Source organism: Plutella xylostella, chromosome 28 (genome assembly GCF_932276165.1).
Source record: "Plutella xylostella chromosome 28, ilPluXylo3.1, whole genome shotgun sequence".
In the NCBI taxonomy this organism is placed as follows: domain Eukaryota; kingdom Metazoa; phylum Arthropoda; class Insecta; order Lepidoptera; family Plutellidae; genus Plutella; species Plutella xylostella.
This window is the reverse complement of record NC_064008.1, coordinates 1,006,315-1,031,656: the sequence shown is the minus strand read 5'-3', so window position 1 is coordinate 1,031,656 and position 25,342 is coordinate 1,006,315. Positions and strand designations below refer to the sequence as shown.

At 39.2% G+C, this 25,342-nt stretch overlaps 3 protein-coding genes across 4 annotated transcripts; 2 read left to right on the top strand and 1 right to left on the bottom strand.

Annotated features, from left to right (window-relative positions):
- Position 1: 1 nt before the first annotated feature.
- LOC125490894 lies at positions 2–24,245 on the bottom strand. Of its 2 annotated transcripts, none has more exons than XM_048631322.1 (6): positions 24,121–24,245; positions 23,748–23,924; positions 23,263–23,328; positions 7,325–7,501; positions 1,001–1,066; positions 2–379 (listed from the first exon to the last, which is right to left on the bottom strand). In XM_048631322.1, the coding sequence occupies exons 1-6, from the start codon at positions 24,169–24,171 to the stop codon at positions 137–139; spliced, it is 780 nt and encodes a 259-aa protein (XP_048487279.1). In that variant the 5' UTR covers positions 24,172–24,245; the 3' UTR covers positions 2–136. The 2 variants fall into 2 exon arrangements, with proteins under 2 accessions (XP_048487279.1, XP_048487280.1); XM_048631323.1 differs by lacking the exons at positions 2–379; positions 1,001–1,066 and adding exons at positions 6,078–6,354; positions 6,973–7,038.
- On the top strand, positions 3,711–5,994 carry LOC125490893. The gene is made up of 3 exons (XM_048631321.1): positions 3,711–3,824; positions 4,335–4,510; positions 5,353–5,994. Exons 1-3 carry the CDS (start codon positions 3,717–3,719, stop codon positions 5,870–5,872), a joined length of 804 nt encoding a protein of 267 aa, XP_048487278.1. The 5' UTR covers positions 3,711–3,716; the 3' UTR covers positions 5,873–5,994.
- LOC125490892 lies at positions 17,050–21,437 on the top strand. Its single transcript, XM_048631320.1, has 3 exons — positions 17,050–17,472; positions 17,983–18,158; positions 20,517–21,437. Exons 1-3 carry the CDS (start codon positions 17,365–17,367, stop codon positions 21,034–21,036), a joined length of 804 nt encoding a protein of 267 aa, XP_048487277.1. The 5' UTR covers positions 17,050–17,364; the 3' UTR covers positions 21,037–21,437.
- Positions 24,246–25,342: the final 1,097 nt, after the last annotated feature.

Below are 25,342 nucleotides of genomic sequence, written 5' to 3'. Positions count from 1 at the left end.
CTATAGATTGTTAACAATATTATTAAAAATTAAAATACCTACTTAACACAAATTGGGGTTTGGAGTTTTAATGTTACTTTGAGGAAATTTTAACTTATATAGGAGTTTTGAATTATCGCATTTTTATTGACTTATCTTATCCTTGCATTCTGTAAACGTATCCTTGCAATTTTAACTTCATATAGGGCTCGCGTTTAGGCTTTTCAGTCGGCCCAGAAGCATTCATTATCGCCCTTCTAGGATCAAAGTCGACCTCTCCCCCGCTTCTAGTGTCGACGTCGACCTCTTCCCCCCTTCTAGTGTCGAAGTCGGACACGATGAGTTGTCCCGGCAGCAGCGGTCCCCCGGACACCGTGTACATCTGCACTGGACCGCCATGCTGGAACAGTTCAAGTGGTATCAGTTCATCGGTTGGTGGACTCCAACACAAGCAAGCTTGTGCAGAGAGAGTTGTCGGGTAAGTGGGCGACCCGACTGTCAGATGTTTTCAAGCTGCTCGAAGGCCTCTGACTAGGTTTAACGACTGCTGCCGAAGCAGCAACTGGGACCCACCGCTTAGCGTGCTGTCCAAAGCACGGAAGCGTCCAGAAAAGAAAAACTTGAAATCGGTCACCCATCCAATGGCTGGCTGTGCCAGTTGTTGCTTAACCTCAGTGATCAGTTACGATCACTGAAGCCAGCTCGACTACGGACGCTACGGTGCCTAATGGTATCAGTTATGCCACGGAAATAAAGAAATACTCAAGTAAGAAGTACAATGGCAATACTCTAGCTATTTTGCAGTATTCGTAGGCAGGTTGTTGCAAAAGCGGTGTAAGGAGAAAGGGGTGACCCAGGAACAGTTTTGAATAGTATAGAAAATTAAGCGTTTTTTGATTGTTTACAGAAATTTGGTTGTTCGCCTGACTTTTGCAACAGCCTTCGAATGATCTACGAATATGACATAATATGATTTTCCTATAAACTGAAAATGTAATTTTGATGTTTAGCGATAACTCACCGGATTCGTGGGGGGATAAGGGGGGCGTTTTATTTTATTTTCCCGTAATCCTGCTGCTTGTGCCATCTGAAAACATTTTAGGTTTTTAGAACTAAGTACAATATATATTACCATACTACAATACAATATAAATATAATAGGTACTTATTATAATTTAATAAATCATTCTCAAAAAGCTCGCGACCTATCCTGTGAGTAAAAATGAATGTAGGTAATAGCGAAAACCGTGTGCGCTTGCGAGTCACCCCTGACTACGTTTTGAGAAATTGAGCATATCAATAATAAATAAATAAGTGGGGAAATTATTATGTAAGGATGGAAAATGATAGTGTTACCCGTAAAAACATAGTTCCAAGGTTTTGCAGGTTTTTTTGCTGTTGTTCCTCAAGGTTCGCATTCAGGCCATCGTTGGATTGGATCGCGCCGTCATCGCCATCCACTGCATAATATGTAGAAACTCCGTCGCCACTGCTGATTCCTCTTTGTAATAGTTGATCCACGCTGTATAATGTATCCTGAAAAGATCAATTTGAACTACTTATACTATAATTTAAAATTCTGGTATCTGTTTTAATAAACTATGGCTACTTTGTATCCTCAAATTCCCACTAAAAACCTAGTATTACTTATATTATATATTATATTGTAAACAAATAAAGAATATTCTATATTTATCTATCTATGTATATTAAAAGAACTATTATACCTGAGCGGTTATAATAACAAATAGCCATGGCAGTAGCACAAGGACCTCCATTTTCAAAGACTACACTAAGAGTGGTACAGTAAAGTTTATCAAAAATTAATTGTTATTTTTATCGATAGACATTTATTAAGATAGTATTAATTGATTTTCTATTTATACCCACTGCGCAGTAAGAATGATTGCTTCTTTTTTACCTAGTAGATAAGTAAGTACATATACATACAGTGAAACTATTAATTCATGAAATTAATGTTTGAGGAACTAAAATTTTCAGGAGCCTGGCACCATTAGAAAAGAAACATAAAAGTCATAACAATTGTTTATGGCAGTTTGCGGTTCGGTGTTTTTTCAATTTTCTTATTTAATTATTAGGATAATCTAGATAAAAACAACTATTTACGCCTGTTTGCAATTAGGAAGAAGAAGAAAAATATTCGTAGTCAAGCTAGGGAAGTTATTTATCGAGTTTATACAGGGTTATTGGTAAGTAGACCGGATCCTTTCAGGAGGTGATAGAAGAAGGCATTTCCAGTCGATTGAACCCAATAATGCATTATCCTAAACTTAACCATTTTTGAGATATTTAATATTTAAGGTTTTTTTATTTTTTTGCCAAAATTTTATGCTTAAAACCGCAAATAAAAAAAAAACCCCACATTTCAATAATTTTTTTGGTTGTTTTGCATAAGTAACACCTTAATAAACTAATTAAAATAATCAAATGTGCATTATTCGACTTAAATTAGACATAAATACCTCAAAATAGTTAAACATTTTGAAAAAATATTCAAAACGCAAAAACAAATAAATTAAATTAAAAAAGATTTTCATATGACATTTTTTTGTGCACTTCAGCTTAAAAACATGGTCTACTAATAAGCTTTCAAACAAGTTGATTCAATACCAAATCGATTAAGGTTTCAACAAGATATGGCCAAAACAACCAGAGAAAGCGGAGAAAACTGAGCAGGGGTTTCCATACTAAAGTTAACAGGACTGAAAACAATCACACTTTTTACCTTTAAATTGGGCTAATTTTGTTAGTTTTCCTGTTGAATTTTGTCCGTTTGTACTGGTTGTTTTGGCCATATCAAGGTGATACTTTAATCGATTTGGTATTGAATTATCTTGTTTGAAAGCTTATTAGTTGACTATGTTTTTAAGCTGAAGTGCACAAAAAAATGTCATATGAAAATCTTTTTTAATTTAATTTATTTGTTTTTGCGTTTTGAATATTTGTTCAAAATGTTTAACTATTTTGAGGTATTATGTCTAATTTAAGTCGAATAGTGCACATTTGATTATTTTAATTAGTTTATTAAGGTGTTACTTATGCAAAAGAACCAAAAAAATTATTGAAATACGGCTAGTTTTTTTTATTTTCGGTTTTAAGCATAACATTTTGGAAAAAAAAATAAAAAACCTTAAATATTAAATATCTCAAAAATGGTTAACTTTAGGATAATGCATTATTGTTCAATCGACTGAAAATGCCTTCCTCTATCACCTCCTGAAAGGATCCGGTCTACTTACCAATAACCCTGTATACAATGTTTAGCGGAACATGAAGCTGGACACATTTTGTCGAATTTGGAGGATGTTTACGCTCGTGCAGCGTCTATGACGGGTATGTAACATTGTACAAATTGTAATAATTCATTTTTTATCAGTACCAACGCTTCATTTATCGATAAATCTAGGTTTAAAGCCCAAGTCGAACATTGTTTACATATCGCTGGTTGTAGGTTTGGGCTGGTTTAAGTTGAGTCAAACCATAACATTTTGATACTTGAAGTTATATTTTTTGTTTACTTACTAAATTCCCATTCTGTAACTCTGTATTTCTTAACTTAAGGGTAGTTTCAAATAAGCATTTTTTATTTTATTTTATAGGAGTATCGGATAGTACCGTCTGGCATATTTCAAAAGAGGGCTTTATGTCTACTTCCATGCTTTGAATAAAATAACATTCTGTTTTATTCCCCTCTTCTCCCCCCAGTGGCAGTGGCGATGACGTCAAAGCCGGACTCGTGTTCGGAAGAGGAGCCGGACAGCGAGATGCTCAGCGACGACCCGAGTTTCCAGGACAGTGATGACGAGAGACAGATGCGGGCACAGGTGAGGAACTACCATTGTGGCTGGATTTACTGGCCAAGTGTTCTAGTGTCAAAGTCGACCTCTTCTTGCCTTCTAGTTTAAACACTAGCCTCTCCCCCATCCATGTGTTGAAGTCGACCATTCCCTCCCTCTTAGTGTCGATGTCGACCGCTCCCCACATTTTAGTGTCGACGTCCAAAGACAACGTAGTGACGTTTTGTGGAGATTGAGGCAATAGTTGTGGGAATGGTGAGGGAAGATCTTGCAGCCCAAGATCCAGACCCATATTTCATTTCATAAGAATGTTGAAAAGAAGAAGGGTGTCAGCTGCCTACATAGCAAATTTCTACAAAATTTCCCCAGCCGTTTTCCCATGAAAGAGTACCAAACATCTATACTCAAAAACTTTCGCGTTTAGGCTCTAGACAGACAGACCGCATTTCAACTGCAATCAAACACTCAGTTGACACGACTCGTCCTTCATATTAGTACGATATGGAAGATCTTCAACTAATCCTTTCCCGTCCCCAGTCGGACCTACCCCCCGGCCTGCCTCTCCGAGCGCCCCGCAAGTTGTTCTCCAACTGCCGCGAGCGCTGGCGCCAGCAGAACGTGAGTGGAGCCTTCGCCGAGCTCCGGAGACTCGTGCCCACGCACCCGCCCGACAAGAAGCTGTCTAAGAGCGAGATATTGAGGGTCGCTATCAGGTACGAGTACCATAGAATAGAATATGACTTTATTGAACACTAGCTGTTCCCGCGAGGGTCTTTACCATATGTATACCAAATTTCATTCAAATCCGTTCAGTAGTTTTGGCGTGAAAGAGTAACAGACAGATAGACAGACAGACAGACACAGTTATTTTCGCATTTTTAATATTAATATACAAGCTGTTCCCGCGCGTTTCGCTTCGCCTTAAAAGTTTTCCTGTGGGGATTCGGGGATAAAAAGTAGCTTATGTTCTTTCCCAGGGTCTTGACCGTATGTATACCATATTTCATTCAAATCTGTTCAGTAGTTTTGGCGTGAAAGAGTAACAGCCAGACAGACACAGTTACTTTCGCATTTATAATATTAGTTTGGATTTGGATAACATAGGTCAGACATACAAAAAGATAGTTGTCGACTACAACAGGTAAGTAAACTCTGGAGTTTTGTGACGCTGTTACTCTCCTTTCTAAGACCAAGGTTGGTAACAAACACAAAGACTAGTCATTAGAAATTTTAGGAAACTACCTCAGTATCTTGTTCAGAGAGGCAGGTATATTTATAAACAAAAGCTAAGAGTGGATATTGAATAGAAACCCGAAATCTCAGGCAATCGCAGGAAGATACAATTAAATTAATATAACCTAACCTAAATTTTTGTGGCTATGTGAATGAGAACTGTGTCTGACACAGGGTTATAGCGCCGCTCTTCTTTTCAGACTTTTCTTACAACTATTATAGGTTTTTTATCTGTGTCCACCCCAGCGACTGTCACATCTTTTCTGGCAGACATAATCTTCCCTTTGTCCATATATGTTCATTATGTATATTCTTATTACAGATACATCGGTCTTCTATGCGAGGTGCTCGAGTGGCAGAAAGCGCATTCCATCTCCACTAACAAAGAGAACAACTCCTTAGCAATCAAATGCGAATCACCTCTTAGCCCATCGCAGAACCTACGCAGGAAGTACAAACGACCTTATTGCAATGATGATGAAGGTCCAAAACCGAAAATCTTTCTCGAAGGCGCTAACGACTTTCCGAAATTCGGCAACGAGGAAAATGAAGATGGTTCGCTCTTCAGACGCTACCAAAGTCGAGTGGTCCAAAACAAAATGGAGCACTATAGGTTCCTCAGAAGCTCTTACTATTTCCCAAGATGGCGCCATCCCCTGCCGTTAAGGAACTTGACAACTGACAGGAATGGAAACAACTTGCTCATGATCGCTCCAGCGCAAAATGGGACGAGCAAACCAGATAATGGGGTTGTGAAGTATTGCAACGGAACTGCAGATGTTGATAAGTCTCTAGATAAAGACAAGGGTGACAATAAGGATGGGATGAACAAAATGATGTAGTTTAAGTCAATATTTTTTGCAATACTATAATTTAACCGTGTTTACCGACATATCATTTAAGAGTGTTTTTTTATTTATTGTACCGATATTTTGTTATTAAAACGTAGCTATAGATTGTTAACAATATTATTAAAAATTAAAATACTTAACACAAATTGGGGTTTGGAGTTTTAATGTTACTTTGAGGAAATTTTAACTTATATAGGAGTTTTGAATTATCGCATTTTTATTGACTAATCTTATCCTTGCATTCTGTAAACGTATCCTTGCAATTTTAACTTCATATAGGGCCTGCGTTTAGGCTTTTCAGTCGGATCAGAAGCATCTATTATCGTCCTTCTAGGATCAAAGTCGACCTCTCCCCCGCTTCTAGTGTCGACGTCGACCTCTTCCCCCCTTCTAGTGTCGAAGTCGGACACGATGAGTTGTCCCGGCAGCAGCGGTCCCCCGGACACCGTGTACATCTGCACTGGACCGCCATGCTGGAACAGTTCAAGTGGTATCAGTTCATCGGTTGGTGGACCCCAACAAAAGCAAGCTTGTGCAGAGAGAGTTGTCGGGTAAGTGGGCGACCCGACTGTCAGATGTTTTCAAGCTGCCCGAAGGCCTCTGACTAGGTTTAACGACTGCTGCCGAAGCAGCAACTGGGACCCACCGCTTAGCGTGCTGTCCGAAGCACGGAAGCGTCCAGAAAAGAAAAACTTGAAATCGGTCACCCATCCAATGGCTGGCTGTGCCAGTTGTTGCTTAACCTCAGTGATCAGTTACGATCACTGAAGCCAGCTCGACTACGGACGCTACGGTGCCTAATGGTATCAGTTATGCCACGGAAATAAAGAAATACTCAAGTAAGAAGTACAATGGCAATACTCTAGCTATTTTGCAGTATTCGTAGGCAGGTTGTTGCAAAAGCGGTGTAAGGAGAAAGGGGTGACCCAGGAACAGTTTTGAATAGTATAGAAATATAAGCGTTTTTTGATGTTCACTGAAATTTGGTTGTTCTTCTGACTTTTGCTACAGCCTTCGAATGAGCTACGAATATGACATAATATGATTTTCTTACAAACTGAAAATGTAATTTTGATGTTTAGATAACTCACCGGATTCGTGGGGGGATAAGGGGGGCGTTTTATTTTATTTTCCCGTAACCCTGCTGCTTGTGCCATCTGAAAACATTTTAGGTTTTTAGAACTAAGTACAATATATATTACCATACTAAAATACGATATAAATATAATAGGTACTTATTATAATTTAATAAATCATTCTCAAAAAGCTCGCGACCTATCCTGTGAGTAAAAATGAATGTAAAGCGAAAACCGTGTGCGCTTGCGAGTCACCCCTGACTCTGACTACCATTTCGGGTATTACAGTTTTGAGAAATTGAGCATATCAATAATAAATAAATATGTGGGGAAATTATTATGTAAGGATGGAAAGTGATAGTGTTACCCGTAAAAACATAGTTCCAAGGTTTTGCAGTTTTTTTTGCTGTTGTTCCTCAAGGTTCGCATTCAGGCCATCGTTGGATTGGATCGCGCCGTCATCGCCATCCACTGCATATGTAGAAACTCCGTCGCCACTGCTGATTCCTCTTTGTAATAGTTGATCCACGCTGTATAATGTATCCTGAAAAGATCAATTTGAACTACTTATACTATAATTTAAAATTCTGGTATCTGTTTTAATAAACTATGGCTACTTTGTATCCTCAAATTCCCACTAAAAAACGGCGAATGGCGTAGTGGTTAGTGACTTGACTACTGAGCCGATGGTCCCGGGTTCGATCCCCGGCTGGGGCAGATATTTGTTTCAACACAGTTATTTGTTCTCGGCTCTTGGATGTGCCCGTAAAATGGCAATAGGCCCGCCCCCTATTACATTGGGACTAACATAACACTCTGGCGAAAAGTGGGTGCAGCAATGCACCTCTGCCTACCCCGCAAGGGAGTACATTAGCACAAGGCGTGAGTGCGTGTTTTTAAAAAACCTAGTATTACTTATATTATATATTATATTGTGTACAAATAAAGAATATTCTATATTTATCTATCTATGTATATTAAAAGAACTATTATACCTGAGCGGTTATAATAACAAATAGCCATGGCAGTAGCACAAGGACCTCCATTTTCAAAGACTACACTAAGAGTGGTACAGTAAAGTTTATCAAAAATTAATTGTTATTTTTATTGATAGACATTTATTAAGATAGTATTAATTGATTTTCTATATATACCCACTGCGCAGTAAGAATGATTGCTTCTTATTTACCTAGTAGATAAGTAAGTACATATACATACATGCGTACTTTAGTTACTTAGGTAGTTGCTGCCAATTATGTTTTAGCGTAAGTAACTTTAGTTTTTCTTTGCGTCTATCAGTGGAAACTTTCGTTCCTTTCTCAAAGTTATCGAATTCTAGATGAAGTTTAATCAAAAAGTAATTACCTATCATCATCACATCATCACGACCCATCACGTCCCCACTGCTGGAGCACGGGTCTCCTTCCAGTGAAGGAAGGGTTTAGGCCTAGTCCAACACGCTGGCCTAGTGCGGGTTGGTGGACCCCAACACAAGCAAGCTTGTGCTGAGAGAGTTGTCGGGTAAGTGGGCAACCCGACTGTCAGATGTTTTCAAGCTGCCCGAAGGCCTCTGACTAGGCTTAACGACTGCTGCCGAAGCAGCAACCGGGACCCACGGCTTTACTTGCCGTCCGAAGCACGGAAGCGTCCAGAAAAGAACCACTTGAAATCGGTCACCCATCCAATGGCTGACCGTGCCAATTGTTGCTTAACCTCAGGGATCAGTTAAGAGCCAATAAATCAATTAATATTTTGAGGATTTAAGACGTGACAAAAGTTTTGCATCGCGCTCACTCACATCGCGCAGCCTCGCAACGGAGAACTTTTGTCACGTCTTAATTGAGCCCCGTGCTAGCCCTTCAGAGGATCATAAACTTAGTGCCAATTTATCCATTGTCGGTTATCTAACTGACAGGGATTGATTTTTAAATTAAACGTCATCGCTATATAAAATTCATGACAGATGTGATGCGATGGAGAAATTGGCACTTAGCCCCAATTTCTCCACAGTCGGTTAGAGCATAACCAGGGTTTAGTGGTTGACTTTTGACACATCTGTCATGAATTTTATATGCAGATGACGTATTTAATTGATGTGTACTGTACCCCTATGTATACCTACCTTATACTATGTATGCACTATATTACTCTCATCATATAACTTTATGCTTAACCCAAATAAAGCAGTGTTTACTGGAACTTCGCTGGTTTCACTCGTCTCCCATCGCCAATCCTTACATGGCGACCGTGCAGTGAGTAACAATGGAAGAAAAAGGACTCTAATCAACGGTTTTATTGAAAGAAAAAAAAAACTTTTACGGATAATGAGCAATTAAAGTCATGTGTGTGATAAATTTATAATAAATTCAACAATAATCAACCATCCACCTACTGCGAACCTCACGGTGCATTCCAATATCCAAATATAGTTTAGAGTGCAAAGTGCAGTTGTACCTAACAACCCAATATGGCGCGGTGTGAATCAATCGTAATACTTCTACTGCACCGTTCGGGTCAATTTAAATACATTGAAGACAAAAATCATCAAAATGGGTGGAAAATCAACTAAACAGGAGGAAGTGATTATCGCGCAAACGGCTTCTGGTGGTGACAACAGAGCACACGTTGAGCAGCTGATGAAGAGTGCGAGTACGACGGAAACCTTGCTTATGGTCATATGTATCGTCGTTGTTATCGTGGCTGTGATATTATGTTACCGGATCTACGTAACATATCATAAAGCGTTGGTTCAAAGACACTTGAACGAGTATGAACTGCGACGGCAGGGTAATTTCTTCAGGAACGTGAAATTTAACAGTGAGGACAACCCCGTGTAGTCCAGCGTAATTACCAAGTGCGATGTGTTACGGAAAAGTGCGTTTCAAAGTGCAAGTGTAATAAAAATACAAAAAGGCTATGTAAACGTGGGTATATAATAACTATGTTAATCTTCACTTATTAAGGTAAAAATAATAATAATATGTAACGGCATTATACGCATTTAATCAAGCATTTATTGTAAGAAGTTTATTTTTCTAGAGAAAAAAAGGGGTAATTATGGAACTGCTCTATTAATTATGTAATGGCAGAAACTTTAAATGTATTACTGGGAAATCTACGTTTAATACGAACATATCTTATAAAAATCGGCCCAAGCCGAAGAGTAGGGAAAATATTAGTAGAAAAGAAACTAGAAGCAGAACAGGTTTTTCAAAGATTTAAAAGTAGTTTACAAATAATTTGTAGTGAAAAACAGGTAAATAAGTATTGTAAGGAAGAATTATCCTTGATTGACAAAATTAGTAAGGATTTTTCGATATTATACGAGGAAATTAAGGTTTTATGTGACAATAATTCAAGTACTAGTACAGAAATGGCAGGCGATAATTTTGATTTAAAAATAGCTTTAAGCATTCTACCCATTTTAAACGATGATGACAGTGTTACTAAACAGCTTATTGAAAGCGCTGAGTACTACAGTTCAACTTTGATACCAACTGAAATTAAATCTAAATTGATACCATTTATACTGAAAACTCGCTTGTCCCCAAGAGCTAAATTGAAGTTAAAATCGAGTTACGATACTATTAATGACCTTATAAGGGATATGCAGTTACTACTGCTACCACAAAAGAGCCACGTAGCTCTTCAAACTAAATTGCAGCAGTGTAGACAGAATGATAACTCTATAGATGATTTTGGTAAGGAATTATCGGAGTTATTTGTCGATTTGACGGTGTCGCAAGCCCAAGGAAATACTGAGAATTATGACGTTTTGCGTCCATTAAATGAAAGAGGTTTGTAAATTATTAGATATCCAGCAAATTACATCAACAGCATACCACCACCAAAGTATAGGAGCACTGGAGAACACCCACAAAACATTAGGTGCGTATCTCAGAATAAATTGTCAAAATTATAAAAACACCTGGAGCGACTGGGTGCCGTACTGGTGCTTCTCCTACAACAACTCGATCCACACCGAAACTGAGTATAGTCCGTTCGAGCTTGTATTTGGTAAGAATTTAATTTAATTTTCTTTATTTGGAAAACAAACAGCTTATACTATTACATATTATAAATTAACATAAGGTTTACACACAAGCCAATAAAGTTTTCACACCTATTTTTTTTACAAAATACTCAGAACATCACTGAACTGCTTAAGATGCATAAAGTTAAGAAGTTAACAATCAACAATATAATTAGGTACTTATATAATAATTATATAATTAGGTATATTACCCATGTACTATGTATTTATATGATAAGTTACTTACAGACAAATCTACTACTACGCTATTTTTAAGTTAGTAATAATTTTTTTCTTAAAATTAATGAGTTTTTCGCTAAATATATCAGTTATATAATGTGATTTATTGTAACTTTCGCAAGCTCTTATAGCGAAGCGGTTTTTAGTATAGTTACTACTACAGTTTTTAATAACAAAGGTCTTTGGATGGCGGGAGTTGCCTTTACAGTACAAAGCCATTTTACCAAGTAGGTATGGACTGTCAATATGGTTGTTGATAATTTTGTGCAAAAACATCTGGTCTCTCATGTCACGGCGGGTTTCAAGTGAAAGAAAAGAGTTGGTATCGAAATTTTTAAATTTATATTTTAAACGTTTAATGAATTTATTTTGTATTCTTTCAATATTATATATGTGATTTTGGTATTGAGGGTTCCATACCGTCGATGCATATTCAAGTATGGACCTAACAAAAGAGTTAAAAAGCAAGATAAGAGTGGTGGGGTTTTTAAAATCTTTACTCTGTCTAAAAATAAAACCCAGCATCTTATATGCTTTTGCTGTAATTATATCGTAGTGTCTCCGGAACGATAATTCACTATCGAGGTGGACTCCCAGGTCCCTCACCTCGGTTACCCTTCTTAAACATATATATTGAAAATTATAGTCATATAAAATTTTGTTTTTTTTTCTTGTGAAAGATATGACACAACACTTATCGATATTAAGTTTAACTTTATTTTTATTGCAATACTGTATTAAATTATTTAAATCTGCTTGTAAGTTATGACAATCGTCTAAAGAACTCACCTTCATAAATATTTTCGTGTCGTCAGCGTATAATAAAGAGTCGGAATTATTTAAAATATTAGTTACATCATTGATAAAAATATTGAAGAGAAGGGGGCCCAAGTGAGAGCCCTGGGGGACACCAGAAGAAATAGGGATAAAAGATGATAAGTATCCCTTAATAGAAACTGCTTGCGACCTGTTCCTTAAGTAAGAATCTAGCCATCTCAGTAGGTTGCCGTGTATACCAAATAAATCGAGTTTTTTAACTAATATATTATGGGGTATTTTATCAAAAGCTTTTGAATAATCGGTATACACGGCATCCACCTGAAATCCGTTATCCATAGCATCCAATAAAATATCTATGTATTCACACAAATTTGATTCTGTTGATTTCTGATTGATGAAACCATGTTGAGAATTTATCAGGTACGGCCTAACTGAAGGAAACATAACGTCGTATATAATTTTTTCAAATAATTTTGGAATAACATTAAGCTTAGATATACCTCTATAGTTGTTAGCATTATGCTTATCACCGCCACCCTTGTAAATGGGAGTAACAAGAGACTGTTTCCACTTAATTGGAACTATACAGGTCTCTAAAGACATCCTGAATAAGACCGTGATTGGAATTGCGAGTTCTTTATGACAGCGTCTTAGAAACAGGGGATGAAGACCATCTGGGCCACATCCCTTAGAAGTATCTAGTTTTTTTAAATATTTTTCCACTGTATCAAAATTTATAGCTACAGTGCATAGTAATGTTGTGTTATTATAGTTACCTTCATAATCATCTAAATCGTTTACAGTGGATTCTTTTTCAAAAACTGAGTGGAAAAATTTGTTAAAAATATTTGCTATTGATTGACCGTCCGAACCAACATTATTTTCATCCAAGTATATTGTGTCTGGGATTTCATTTATACTTTTTCTCGATTTTATGTACGACCAAAAATGTTTGGAGTTTATCTTTATATTATCTTCTGCGTTGGAAATAAATCTGTCAAAGCAATCAGTTTCCATTTTTTTTTTTATTCGTCGCAGCGATGAGAAGTTTTCATAATCGGATAGCCTGCCGTATATTTTCCATTTTTTATGAACTTTATTTTTTTTATTTATTAAGCTTATTAACGGTTTTGAATACCACCTAGGATATTTCATCTCATCACGAACGACACGACTTGGAATTAATCTATCTATAATTTCATTAATGACAGTATAAAAATTATCTACGGCAGCCTCAATGCAGTCTACAGATAAATGCTGATCCCAGTCAACTGAAGCAAGAGCTGTGTTAACAGCATCATAGTCTGCAGCATGAAACCGTCGCACGGTGCGCGGGGCGGGCGGCAGCGCGGGCGGGGCGGGCGCGGCCAGCACGCGCGCGCGCAGCGGCGGGTGGTGCGCGTCCGCCGGGACCAGGCCCTCCGCACCCTCCACCGAGCAGGATATGTTAGATAAAACTAGATCGAGCATTCTGTTGTTATGATTCAACAAATAGTTATGTTGTAATAAATTACTAAAAGACATAAACGCAGAAATGTTGTAAGTTAGGGAATCCTCGGATGGGTTATCTAAGACAAAACAATTAGAATTGTGATGGGACGGTAGCCATTTACCATATGTAATATTAAAATCACCAACAATAAAAACCTTATCGTCGGGAAATTCGATAACTAAATCGGAAATAAATTCAAAAAATGTTAACTCTGAATTAATTTGGTCTACTGTATGGGGAAAGTAGCAACAATAAACACGTAATAAGTTTTTTCGAGGTGTTTCGGATAACAAAATATTAACGCAAGTAATATCGGCATCGGGCAGGGAAGGCGGTAGGCGCACATCTCGCGTGTCCACTCGGAGGTCGCGGTGCACGGCCACGAAGGTGCCGCCGCCTAGCAACATATTCCTACTTACGTAGTCCCGGTCTGTTCGGTATAAACTATAACGAGAATCCACTAGTTCCGTATCAAATATGCCAGGTAACAGCCATGATTCACTAATACATATTAAATCGTATGTTACACTTAAAACGTTTCTAAGAAATACGTGTGTTTTTGTTCGTAACCCACGAACGTTTTGGTAGAAAACGTTAATCACAGTCAAATTGAAAAAATATAAAACACTTTAGAATCGTACATAATCCCAACAAAGACCAGATGTTTGCACAAAAAATATCCACACCCGATTCAAAACAATGACCTAGTGTACATTTGAAATAAACAATTTTATTTTTTACGACAGTTATGTAATTAGGAAGGCATTTGCTAATCTTTACTGAATCGCTTACTATTATGGTGTATAATCCATACATACTATAAAAGTTATATTGCAATAACATGCTAATTATTGGAGTTGAATTCACATAATACGATAAGAAATATATCCGATAAACAAAGACATTCAATGAACGGCGAGGCAATAGCGGATGACCGCTCGCTATGACAAAACAAGTTAAACTGTTAAATGGATAGAAAAAATCAATGCAATTATATATGAGCTTTAAGGCATACTGCGCAAGATTTATAATAACTTGGAGGGCGTTATGAGCAGTTAAGGTACTTTTAAAGTGTGCGGGCAATAGCGAGGCAGGGGTAAGCAACCTTTTGTATAAGTTACATTTACAAAGTGCGAAAGCGGATGGTAGCGTAAATACAAAATTATAGTTATCACTTATGTGATTTTTTTTAAAGCTTCCGTTGACGTTACGTGAATGATAGGAGATTTTTCATTGCGCCGAACCATTACCGTGCAGTTGCGTACCCAGCAGAATGCATAGTTTTTGTCTTTAGATTTTGCTTTAGCTTGCTGGAGAAGGTACCTATTTTTTGCTGATAGATGGTCGTTCGCGTAGATCCTATCCTCAACCCCCACAAAGCCAATATCAGAACCTTTGATACCCTTCACTTTCCGGATAGCAGCCAGAAAGTCATCTTTCTTATATCTTGCTTGAAACTTCACTATTATTGGTTTCGGGCGCTTATCGTTATCATTTTTAGTTGCAACGCGCGTTATGAAATCTATATCCGTATCAGCTTTTAGAGGAAAGTGGCAATGGTCTGCCAATCTGGTTATTATGGCAATAAGATTTTCGCCATTCTTCTGAGGCACACCATTGATTTGAATGTTCGACTTTCTCACCCACTGCTCATTTCTGCTGTTATCGTCGGTCAGGTCGGCAACAGTCTTCTTTAGGTCATTAACCTCGCAGCGTAGTTGCTCCACCTCCGTGACGCGGTTCTCCACTTCAGAAACCCTATGGGATAACTCTTCAATGCTCTTATTGAGGTTACCGTTAAGGACAGTTATATCATTTCTCAACTGTTTTATATCCGCCTCAATAGAAGTTATAGAATTAAGTTTCTGGAGGATTGTATCCATCTGTTGAGCCATCTGCACCAGAAGATCTTCTTTTGCGGCACCCTGACCTGTCCTTCCGCCAGACTTCGATTCAGACGTAGAAGTCCAAGTTGCATCGAGATCCGCAGATGGTTTCGCCTGTTTGTCCCGGCACGTCGAACAGATCCAAGTCGCTTTCCCTGTACCAAGTCGGTCATATCCTCGCTCACTGATACCAGCGCAGGAGAAATGGTATCTCGACTTGCAGCTGGAACACTCCGGACCATGGCCGACATTGTCAGCACAGGAAGCACAATTCGCAGGTACACTGGTCTTAGGCATATTCGCGCAGTAGCTTGTAGTCAAAAATGTTGACAACCTCTGACTCAACAACAAAATAATTCAAAGTATACACGGTGATGCACTGAGAATGCGTGCGAGCGAGACGAACGCACGATCGTGACTGAGACTGACACTGAAGAAATGTATTCTACCCAGTAACTTCACAAATGGTAACGTAGATCCCTTATACAATTATGATAACTACCCACTTGAGTTGAAATATAGACTTCAAATAGCTCAGCAGGACGCTAGAAAAAACCTAATTGACAAGAAAATACTTCGCAAAAATGTATACGACCTTAATTGTAATCCTATTACATATAAAAAAGGAGACTATGTACTACTTAGGAATCCATCTACTGATAAGACAGAACCTATTTATTTAGGTCCTTATATAGTTATAGAAGATTTAGATTGTAACGTTAAAATATATAAAAATCAAAAAGAGGATATTGTTCATAAGAACAGGACAAAATTGTTTATTAAATAACTATAAATTATGTTATAATAAGTAACATGTAAAACTTATATTATGTTAAAAAAGTAATGTAAACAAACTTTTTTATTTTTTTTACAGGGGAGATGTACTGTACCCCTATGTATACCTACCTTATACTATGTATGCACTATATTACTCTCATCATATAACTTTATGCTTAACCCAAATAAAGCAGTGTTTACTGGAACTTAAACTGTTAGCGCTGGGGCGGCACACATATCTCTTTTGTCTCCTGTACTCACCGATGGTAGGCACGAACCACCGTGGTTGTTTCGTGTTGTCTTCTTCGCAGGGCTCGCATGGGACGTCTTCACAGCTGTCACCCTCACAGTCTTCACATCTTTCAGCCTCGCAGTCGTCACAGATTTCAGCCTCACACTCGTCACAGGTTTTATTACCCTGGGAAAGTCACACCTACTCTATTCTATTCTATTATCTGTTGTGGTTCAGGTGTAAGGACCTGAACCTGGCTCATAACCTATATGAATAATTATGCCGAGGGTCTAAACTGCCTTCCTAAGCTTGGACCACGCTGGTCCACTGCGGGTTGGTAGGTTCACATAGATGTGCTTAATTATGCAGGTTTCCTCACAATGTTTTCCTTCACCGTAAGAGTGATGGCATATTTATATACATTTTACCTGAATTCCAAAGAACTCATTGGTACAGTATATCAGCGCCGGTATTCAAACCCGAATCTCTGGCGTGTGAAGCGGGCGCTCACCCGACTGACCACCACCGCCTTTGTGTGCTACAAAAGAGTAACGGGTATAAATAAATACTGAAAAAAGGATTGGGGAAAAGACACCACCTTGGGGCACGCTGGCTGTGACATCACACCAGGTTGTCATCGGACCGGATGCGTTTGCAAATAATTGTTAAAATTTTCTTTGAATCGTGGAACTAGAAAAAAAGCGGAAGGAATCTCGCTTACTAAAACACTGAGGCACCACAATGGCGGCGACATAAGAGTGTGGGTGCGACGTGATTGGCGCGCAGCGGCAAACTGACTTACTTTGAGTATGAATGTGTGTGTCGGGCTCGTCGTAACAATGAAGTGACTTACTTAGGGTGACTCAGTTTATAGTTAGCGATATTCCTCCCGCCTTTTTTCCACTTCCATGCTTTGAATAAAATAACATTCTGTTTTATCACTCTTCTCCCCCCAGTGGCAGTGGCGATGACGTCAGAGCCGGACTCGTGTTCGGAAGAGGAGCCGGACAGCGAGATGCTCAGCGACGACCCGAGTTTCCAGGACAGTGATGACAAGAGACAGATGCGGGCACAGGTGAGGAACTACCATTGTGGCTGGATTTACTGGCCAAGTGTTCTAGTGTCAAAGTCGTCCTCTTCTTGCCTTCTAGTTTAAACATTAGCCCCTCCCCCATCCATGTGTTGAAGTCGACCATTCCCTCCCTCTTAGTGCCGATGTCGACCGCTCCCCACATTCTAGTGTCGACGTCCAAAGGCAACATAGTGACGTTTTGTGGAGATTGAGGCAATAGTTGTGGGAATGGAGAGGGAAGATCTTGCAGCCCAAGATCCAGACCCATATTTCATTTCATAAGAATGTTAAAAAGAAGAAGGGTGTCAGCTGCCTACATACCAAATTTCATCAAAATTTCCCCAGCCGTTTTCCCATGAAAGAGTACCAAACATCTATACTCAAAAACTTTCGCGTTTAGGCTCTAGACAGACGGACCGCATTTCAACTGCAATCAAACACTCAGTTGACACGACTCGTCCTTCATATTAGTACGATATGGAAGATCTTCAACTAATCCTTTCCCGTCCCCAGTCGGACCTACCCCCCGGCCTGCCTCTCCGAGCGCCCCGCAAGTTGTTCTCCAACTGCCGCGAGCGCTGGCGCCAGCAGAACGTGAGTGGAGCCTTCGCCGAGCTCCGGAGACTCGTGCCCACGCACCCGCCCGACAAGAAGCTGTCTAAGAGCGAGATATTGAGGGTCGCCATCAGGTACGAGTACCATAGAATAGAATATGACTTTATTGAACACTAGCTGTTCCCGCGAGGGTCTTTACCATATGTATACCGAATTTCATTCAAATCCGTTCAGTAGTTTTGGCGTGAAAGAGTAACAGACAGATAGACAGACAGACAGACACAGTTATTTTCGCATTTATAATATTAATATACTAGCTGTTCCCGCGAGTTTCGCTTCGCCTTAAAAGTTTTCCTGTGGGGATTCAGGGTTAAAAGGTAGCTTATGTTCTTTCCCAGGGTCTTGACCGTATGTATACCAAATTTCATTCAAATCTGTTCAGTAGTTTTGGCGTGAAAGAGTAACAGACAGACAGACACAGTTACTTTCGCATTTATAATAATAATAATAATAATAATGCGGCAGGGCAGCTTGTGGCGAGCTGTTGGGCATTAGCGACCCCACCCACCCGATGCCGGGGAGAACCCCTGTTCCTCATCTCTGGCTTGCCTTTATTGGTTGTTCAGAGTGAACACTGACGAGGAACAGGATCTCCCACCTCTTGCTTGCCTTCATTGGCTGGCTTGAGTGGTGTACCGCTAGAGCAGCAATGCTCGAGGAAGGATGTATTACCCAGTAAGGTGCTTGTAGGGATCTTGACCGATCACGCGATTGTCCTGAGAGCCGTGGAATACCTCTCCTTCCTTAGCACCTCATGCGATGTTGCCCCCTTGTTGCTACGTCACTGTAATGTGCTAGCGACTGCTTTGGGGGGCCCATTTAATGTGTGTGCGAGTCACCCCCTGCCTTTTTATCCGTATGTGAAACATATAGGTCCAGGCAGGGGCCATAGTCCTTCCATAGTCCCAGATACCCAGTCCATTTAGCACCCCATTCCATAACCCTGTATTATAGTTTTCTCCATATCCTACAATAATCCTGCACTAACCGGGGATTTTCCTTGGGTTTACTTCTATAGTTTTCACAGGGAAAATCGTCGGTTTGTGTCACATTTCATATAGATCAATGTTGTCAAACGGGCCTCTACATGTTGGCTTCGGCCCCATGCATGCCTTCCAAATGTCCGGGACCCCATGGTCCCGAGATGGTAAAGACACAACATAATAATAATAATAATAAATCATTTATTTCAGACCATAGATCCATATGTGGTTAGTAACAATGGTACTTACAAACTAAGTTAGTAGATACTATTTCTATGTACAATTATTTTACACCAGTGTTTAAAAAGTGGCGCGTCATACTTATCTGCTATAACGGCGAGAATGTTGTTGCAACTGGAGCGCAGCCTGGCGAGTGTGGAGGCGCAGCGCTTGCGCAGCACCGTGTAGAAGCAGTCTGTGCGCGCCGCCGCGAACATGCCCGACGCGCTGCAGCGGCGCCCCAGCCGCAACAACACCCTCAACGAGTTATTGTATTGGACGCGAAGGGCGCTAAATGACTTTCGAGTATATTTAGACCACAGGCTACAAGTATAAAGCGATGTACAGTATGCTTTAAAAAGCGTTAACTTCACTTCCTCCGTACACCGTCCAAACCTGTGGGCTATCATATTTGCTCTGATTGCCAGCGCCCTTCGCTCCCTTTCCATATCGGCGTCGTCGCTCAAATCCTCGGTGACAATATGGCCTAAGTATTTGAACGACTTCACCCACTTGAGCGGCGCGCCGCCGAGCACCACCGGCGGCACCTCCGCGGGACATTTAGAGCCGGCCTTGAACACCATGAGCTCGCTCTTGGTCGCGTTATACCGCAGGCCATGCTCCGCGGCGTACGACTCACACGCGCCCAACAACTTCCTCAGGGCCCTCACAGACGGGCTCAGCAACACCATATCGTCTGCGTAGCTGATGTTATTGACGCTAGTGTTATCTATACGACATCCGACATAATATTAGTTTGGATTTGGATAACATAGGTCAGACATACAAAAAGATAGTTGTCGACTACAACAGGTAAGTAAACTCTGGAGTTTTGTGACGCTGTTGCTCTCCTTTCTAAGACCAAGGTTGGTAACAAATACAAAGACTAGTCATTAGAAATTTTAGGAAACTACCTCAGTATCTTGTTCAGAGAGTCAGGTATATTTATAAACAAAAGCTAAGAGTGGATATTGAATAGAAACCCGAAATCTCAGGCAATCGCAGGAAGATACAATTAAATTAATATAACCTAACCTAACTTTTTGTGGCTATGTGAATGAGAACTGTGTCTGATACAGGGTTATAGCGCCGCTCTTCTTTTCAGACTTTTCTTACAACTATTATAGGTTTTTATCTATGTCCACCCCAACGACTGTCACATCTTTTCTGGCAGACATAATCTTCCCTTTGCCCATATAATTATGTTCATTATGTATATTCTTATTACAGATACATCGGTCTTCTATGCGAGGTGCTCGAGTGGCAGAAAGCGCATTCCATCTCCACTAACAAAGAGAACAACTCCTTAGCAATCAAATGCGAATCACCTCTTAGCCCATCGCAGAACCTACGCAGGAAGTACAAACGACCTTATTGCAATGATGATGAAGGTCCAAAACCGAAAATCTTTCTCCAAGGCGCTAACGACTTTCCGAAATTCAGCAACGAGGAAAATGAAGATGGTTCGCTCTTCAGACGCTACCAAAGTCGAGTGGTCCAAAACAAAATGGAGCACTATAGGTTCCTCAGAAGCTCTTACTATTTCCCAAGATGGCGCCATCCCCTGCCGTTAAGGAACTTGACAACTGACAGGAATGGAAACAACTTCCTCATGATCGCTCCAGCGCAAAATGGGACGAGCAAACCAGATAATGGGGTTGTGAAGTATTGCAACGGAACTGCAGATGTTGATAAGTCTCTAGATAAAGACAAGGGTGACAATAAGGATGGGATGAACAAAATGACGTAGTTTAAGTCAATATTTTTTGCAATACTATAATTAATTAACCGTGTTTACCGACATATAATTTAGAAGTGTTTATTTATTTATTGTACCGATATTTTGTTATTAAAACGTAGCTATAGATTGTTAACAATATTATTAAAAATTAAAATACTTAACACAAATTGGAGTTTGGAGTTTTAATGTTACTTTGAGGAAATTTTAACTTATATAGGAGTTTTGAATTATCGCATTTTTATTGACTAATCTTATCCTTGCATTCTGTAAACGTATCCTTGCAATTTTAACTTCATATAGGGCTCGCGTTTAGGCTTTTCAGTCGGCCCAGAAGCATTCATTATCGCCCTTCTAGGATCAAAGTCGACCTCTCCCCCGCTTCTAGTGTCGACATCGACCTCTTCCCCCCTTCTAGTGTGGAAGTCGGACACGATGAGTTGTCCAGGCAGCAGCGGTCCCCCGGACACCGTGTACATCTGCACTGGACCGCCATGCTGGAACAGTTCAAGTGGTATCAGTTCATCGGTTGGAGGACCCCAACACAAGCAAGCTTGTGCTGAGAGTTGTCAAGTAAGTGGGCAACCCGACTGTCAGATGTTTTCAAGCCGCCCGAAGGCCTCTGACTAGGTTTAACGACTGCTGCCAAAGCAGCAACCGGGACCCACGGCTTAACGTGCCGTCCGAAGCACGGAAGCGTCCAGAAAAGAACCACTTGAAATCAGTCACCCATCTATGGCTGACCGTGCCAGTTCGGCTGTCCAATTTCAAAACACAGTAAGCGCCAACTTTTAAAAAAAACGGGTCTTTGATTTATACATTATTTTAGGCGATTCCGCACATTCCTGCATTGTCAGAATATCAAAAAACGGCTTAGAAACGAAAATAAATTTTCTAAAAACCTAGTAACTCCACCCTGCGAAATCAAAAATGCCATTTTAAAACACAGTAAGAGCCACCAACCATTTTAAAACACAGTAAGTGAAAATGACTTTTATAGGTTTTAAAATTGTCAATGGCGCTTACTAGGTTATGAAATGGTCAGCAAAGGTCAATTTTTGCCCGTTAATTTTAGTAAGTCACAAATGGCATACATTATTACACTTTTTTTCGAAAAAATATCAGATATTCCAGAACCTGTATCTTTGAACCAATTAAGAACTAGAGAGGTGAATTTAAAGTAGAACATAAAGAAATTTTGTCTTCTTTATAAAAGCCATAGAGATCTTTCTCGTCAGAACCTTTCTGCTAGCCCTATTTTGCATAAACCAAAAAAAACTCAAACATTGTAAACTAATTTTAGCTCAAAATTTAGGAAATATTGTCTAATTTAAGGCAGCCATAAATAATGTTCGTGTCAGACATGCCTTCTTAATATGGCGATTTGGTTCATTTAGATAAAACTTAAAAATATGCCGGTATTTCAGCTATTACTTAGTGCGGTCGTGTAAAAGTGCTGCAAAATTTGATTTATATTATGTGAAGGATCCAAAACATATAAAAAAATAAAAAAACATATAAATTATTACGTTATTATTGCAATTTCAATATACTTTACTTGTCTTAAATTACACAATAATGGCTCTTACTAGGTTATAAAATGGTCAGTGAGGGCGGTTTTAGGGTGAGAAAACCATTTAAAACCTAGTTAGTGTTTTCTTTTGTGCATTACAGCAACAATATTAGTCATATTTAAATGAAATAGTATTGTATGTAAAGCCTAGGTTCTGCCGGTTCTTTTAAGCTTCCATTCGTTTAGATATGTATGTATCATAGTTTTACCAGGGCATTGAAATGAAGGGACAAAAACGTTTTTTGGCTCTCCTGAACATTTTGTCTCTTGGCTGTTACTGTGTTTTGAAATTGGACAGCCGAGTTGTTGCTTCAACTCAGTTATCAGTTACGATCACTGAAGCCAGCTCGACTACGGACGCTACGGTGCCTAATGGTATCAGTTATGCCACGGAAATAAAGAAATACTCAAGTAAGAAGTACAATGGCAATACTCTAGCTATTTTGCAGTATTCGTAGGCAGGTTGTTGCAAAAGCGGTGTAAGGAGAAAGGGGTGACCCAGGAACAGTTTTGAATAGTATAGAAATATAAGCGTTTTTTGATGTTCACGGAAATTTGGTAGTTCTTCTGACTTTTGCTACAGCCTTCAAAGGAGCTACGGATATTTTACATAATATGATTTTCTTACAAACTGAAAATGTAATTTTGATTTTTAGATAACTCACCGGATTCGTGGGGGGATAAGGGGGGCGTTTTATTTTATTTTCCCGTAATCCTGCTGCTTGTGCCATCTGAAAACATTTTAGGTTTTTATAACTAAGAACAATATATATTACCACACTACAATACGATATAAATATAATAGGTACTTATTATAATTTAATAAATCATCCTCAAAAAGCTCGCGACCTATCCTGGCCCTGTAGCACAGGGCGCTATTAAGACGTGACAAGAGTTCTCCGTAGCGCTCGCTCTTGAGGCTGCGCGATGTGAGTGAGCGCGATGCAAAACTCTTGTCACGTCTTAAGTGCGCCCCGTACTAGCCCTTCTGTGAGTAAAAATGAATGTAGGTAATAGCGAAAACCGTGTGCGCTTGCGAGTCACCCCGGACTACCCTTTCGGGTATTACAGTTTTGAGAAATTGAGCATATCAATAATAAATAAATATGTGGGGAAATTATTATGTAAGGATGGAAAATGATAGTGTTACCCGTAAAAACATAGATCCAAGGTTTTGCAGTTTTTTTTGCTGTTGTTCCTCAAGGTTCGCATTCAGGCCCTCGTTGGATTGGATCGCGCCGTCATCGCCATCCACTGCATATGTAGAAACTCCGTCGCCACTGCTGATTCCTCTTTGTAATAGTTGATCCACGCTGTATAATGTATCCTGAAAAGATCAATTTGAACTACTTATACTATAATTTAAAATTCTGGTAGGTATCTGTTTTAATAAACTATGGCTACTTTGTATCCTCAAATTCCCACTAAAAAACCTAGTATTACTTATATTATATATCATATTGTTTACAAATAAAGAATATTCTATATTTATCTATCTATGTATATTAAAAGAACTATTATACCTGAGCGGTTACAATAACAAATAGCCATGGCAGTAGCACAAGGACCTCCATTTTCAAAGACTACACTAAGAGTGGTACAGTAAAGTTTATCAAAAATTAATTGTTATTTTTATCTATAGACATTTATTAAGATAGTATTAATTGATTTTCTATATATACCCACTGCGCAGTAAGAATGATTGCTTCTTTTTTACCTAGTAGATAAGTAAGTACATATACATACAGTGAAACTATTAATTCATGAAATTAATGTTTGAGGAACTAAAATTTTCAGGAGCCTGGCACCATTAGAAAAGAAACATAAAAGTCATAACAATGTTTATGGCAGTTGGCGGTTCGGTGTTTTTTCAATTTTCTTATTTAATTATTAGGATAATCTAGATAAAAACAACTATTTACGCCTGTTTGCAATTAGGAAGAAGAAGAAAAATATTCGTAGTCAAGCTAGGGAAGTTATTTATCGAGTTTATATACAATGTTTAGCGGAACATGAAGCTGTAGCCTTACTCCCAGCGATGAGTGGCTGAATCGATTTCAACAAGGTCGCTGATTTCGCACTCCCACCGCACATTTTTGCGGCTCATTGTGTTATGACGTCACGCAAACCGTTCAGTGAAAATTATAGCGTTACTAAGCTAGAAATTCGCACCACGAGCTCATAATGAGCTCATCACACAGAGTAGATTATATGTCAAAGTTGCGACTCAACGCCTCTTTGAAAAAAGTTCCTATTCTTGCAACGCAAAGCCATTACAATGGCTAATTTTTCCTATTTTTGTAAGAAAAAGAGCCTGTAATTACACCTACAAAGTGATGTGAAAGTAGTAACTGAGGATACGTGAGGATTGCAAACCAGTCTCCCTGGATATTTAAAGCATATTTAAAGGAGTTGACGGACAATTTGATTGAAGACTTTAGCTTCATGAAACTAGCTGATTTGAGCCTAACAAATAAGGTGAGTATCCACGAACATAATAGAGGTACATGTAAAAGTTTCTTCAACTAAAGGTGGTGATCCATTCGCGAGCAAAACCTCCAATAACCTCTAAGTCCACGGTCTAAAAAACCTCCAACGATGTTACAAAAAGCACGCCACGACTTTGCCAATGATGAGAGTAGACTGTTTGGTTCGCTAATGGATCACCAACGAGATTCGACAAGCCAACAATCTATACCGTCGCCTCGCCAGTGGATGACCGCCTTAACTCTCATGTTCTTAAGG

Coding starts and splice junctions, on each gene's coding strand:
- LOC125490893 (XM_048631321.1), top strand. CDS start 3,717: ATGACGTCAAAGCCGGACTCGTGTTCGGAAGAGGAGCCGGACAGCGAG. Junction 3,825..4,334: donor AGAGACAGATGCGGGCACAG/GTGAGGAACTAC, acceptor TCCCGTCCCCAG/TCGGACCTACCCCCCGGCCT. Junction 4,511..5,352: donor ATATTGAGGGTCGCTATCAG/GTACGAGTACCA, acceptor TTCTTATTACAG/ATACATCGGTCTTCTATGCG.
- LOC125490892 (XM_048631320.1), top strand. CDS start 17,365: ATGACGTCAGAGCCGGACTCGTGTTCGGAAGAGGAGCCGGACAGCGAG. Junction 17,473..17,982: donor AGAGACAGATGCGGGCACAG/GTGAGGAACTAC, acceptor TCCCGTCCCCAG/TCGGACCTACCCCCCGGCCT. Junction 18,159..20,516: donor ATATTGAGGGTCGCCATCAG/GTACGAGTACCA, acceptor TTCTTATTACAG/ATACATCGGTCTTCTATGCG.
- LOC125490894 (XM_048631322.1), bottom strand. CDS start 24,171: ATGGAGGTCCTTGTGCTACTGCCATGGCTATTTGTTATTGTAACCGCT. Junction 7,502..23,262: donor CTTATCCCCCCACGAATCCG/GTGAGTTATCTA, acceptor TGATCTTTTCAG/GATACATTATACAGCGTGGA. Junction 1,067..7,324: donor TTGGAACTATGTTTTTACGG/GTAACACTATCA, acceptor AAATGTTTTCAG/ATGGCACAAGCAGCAGGATT.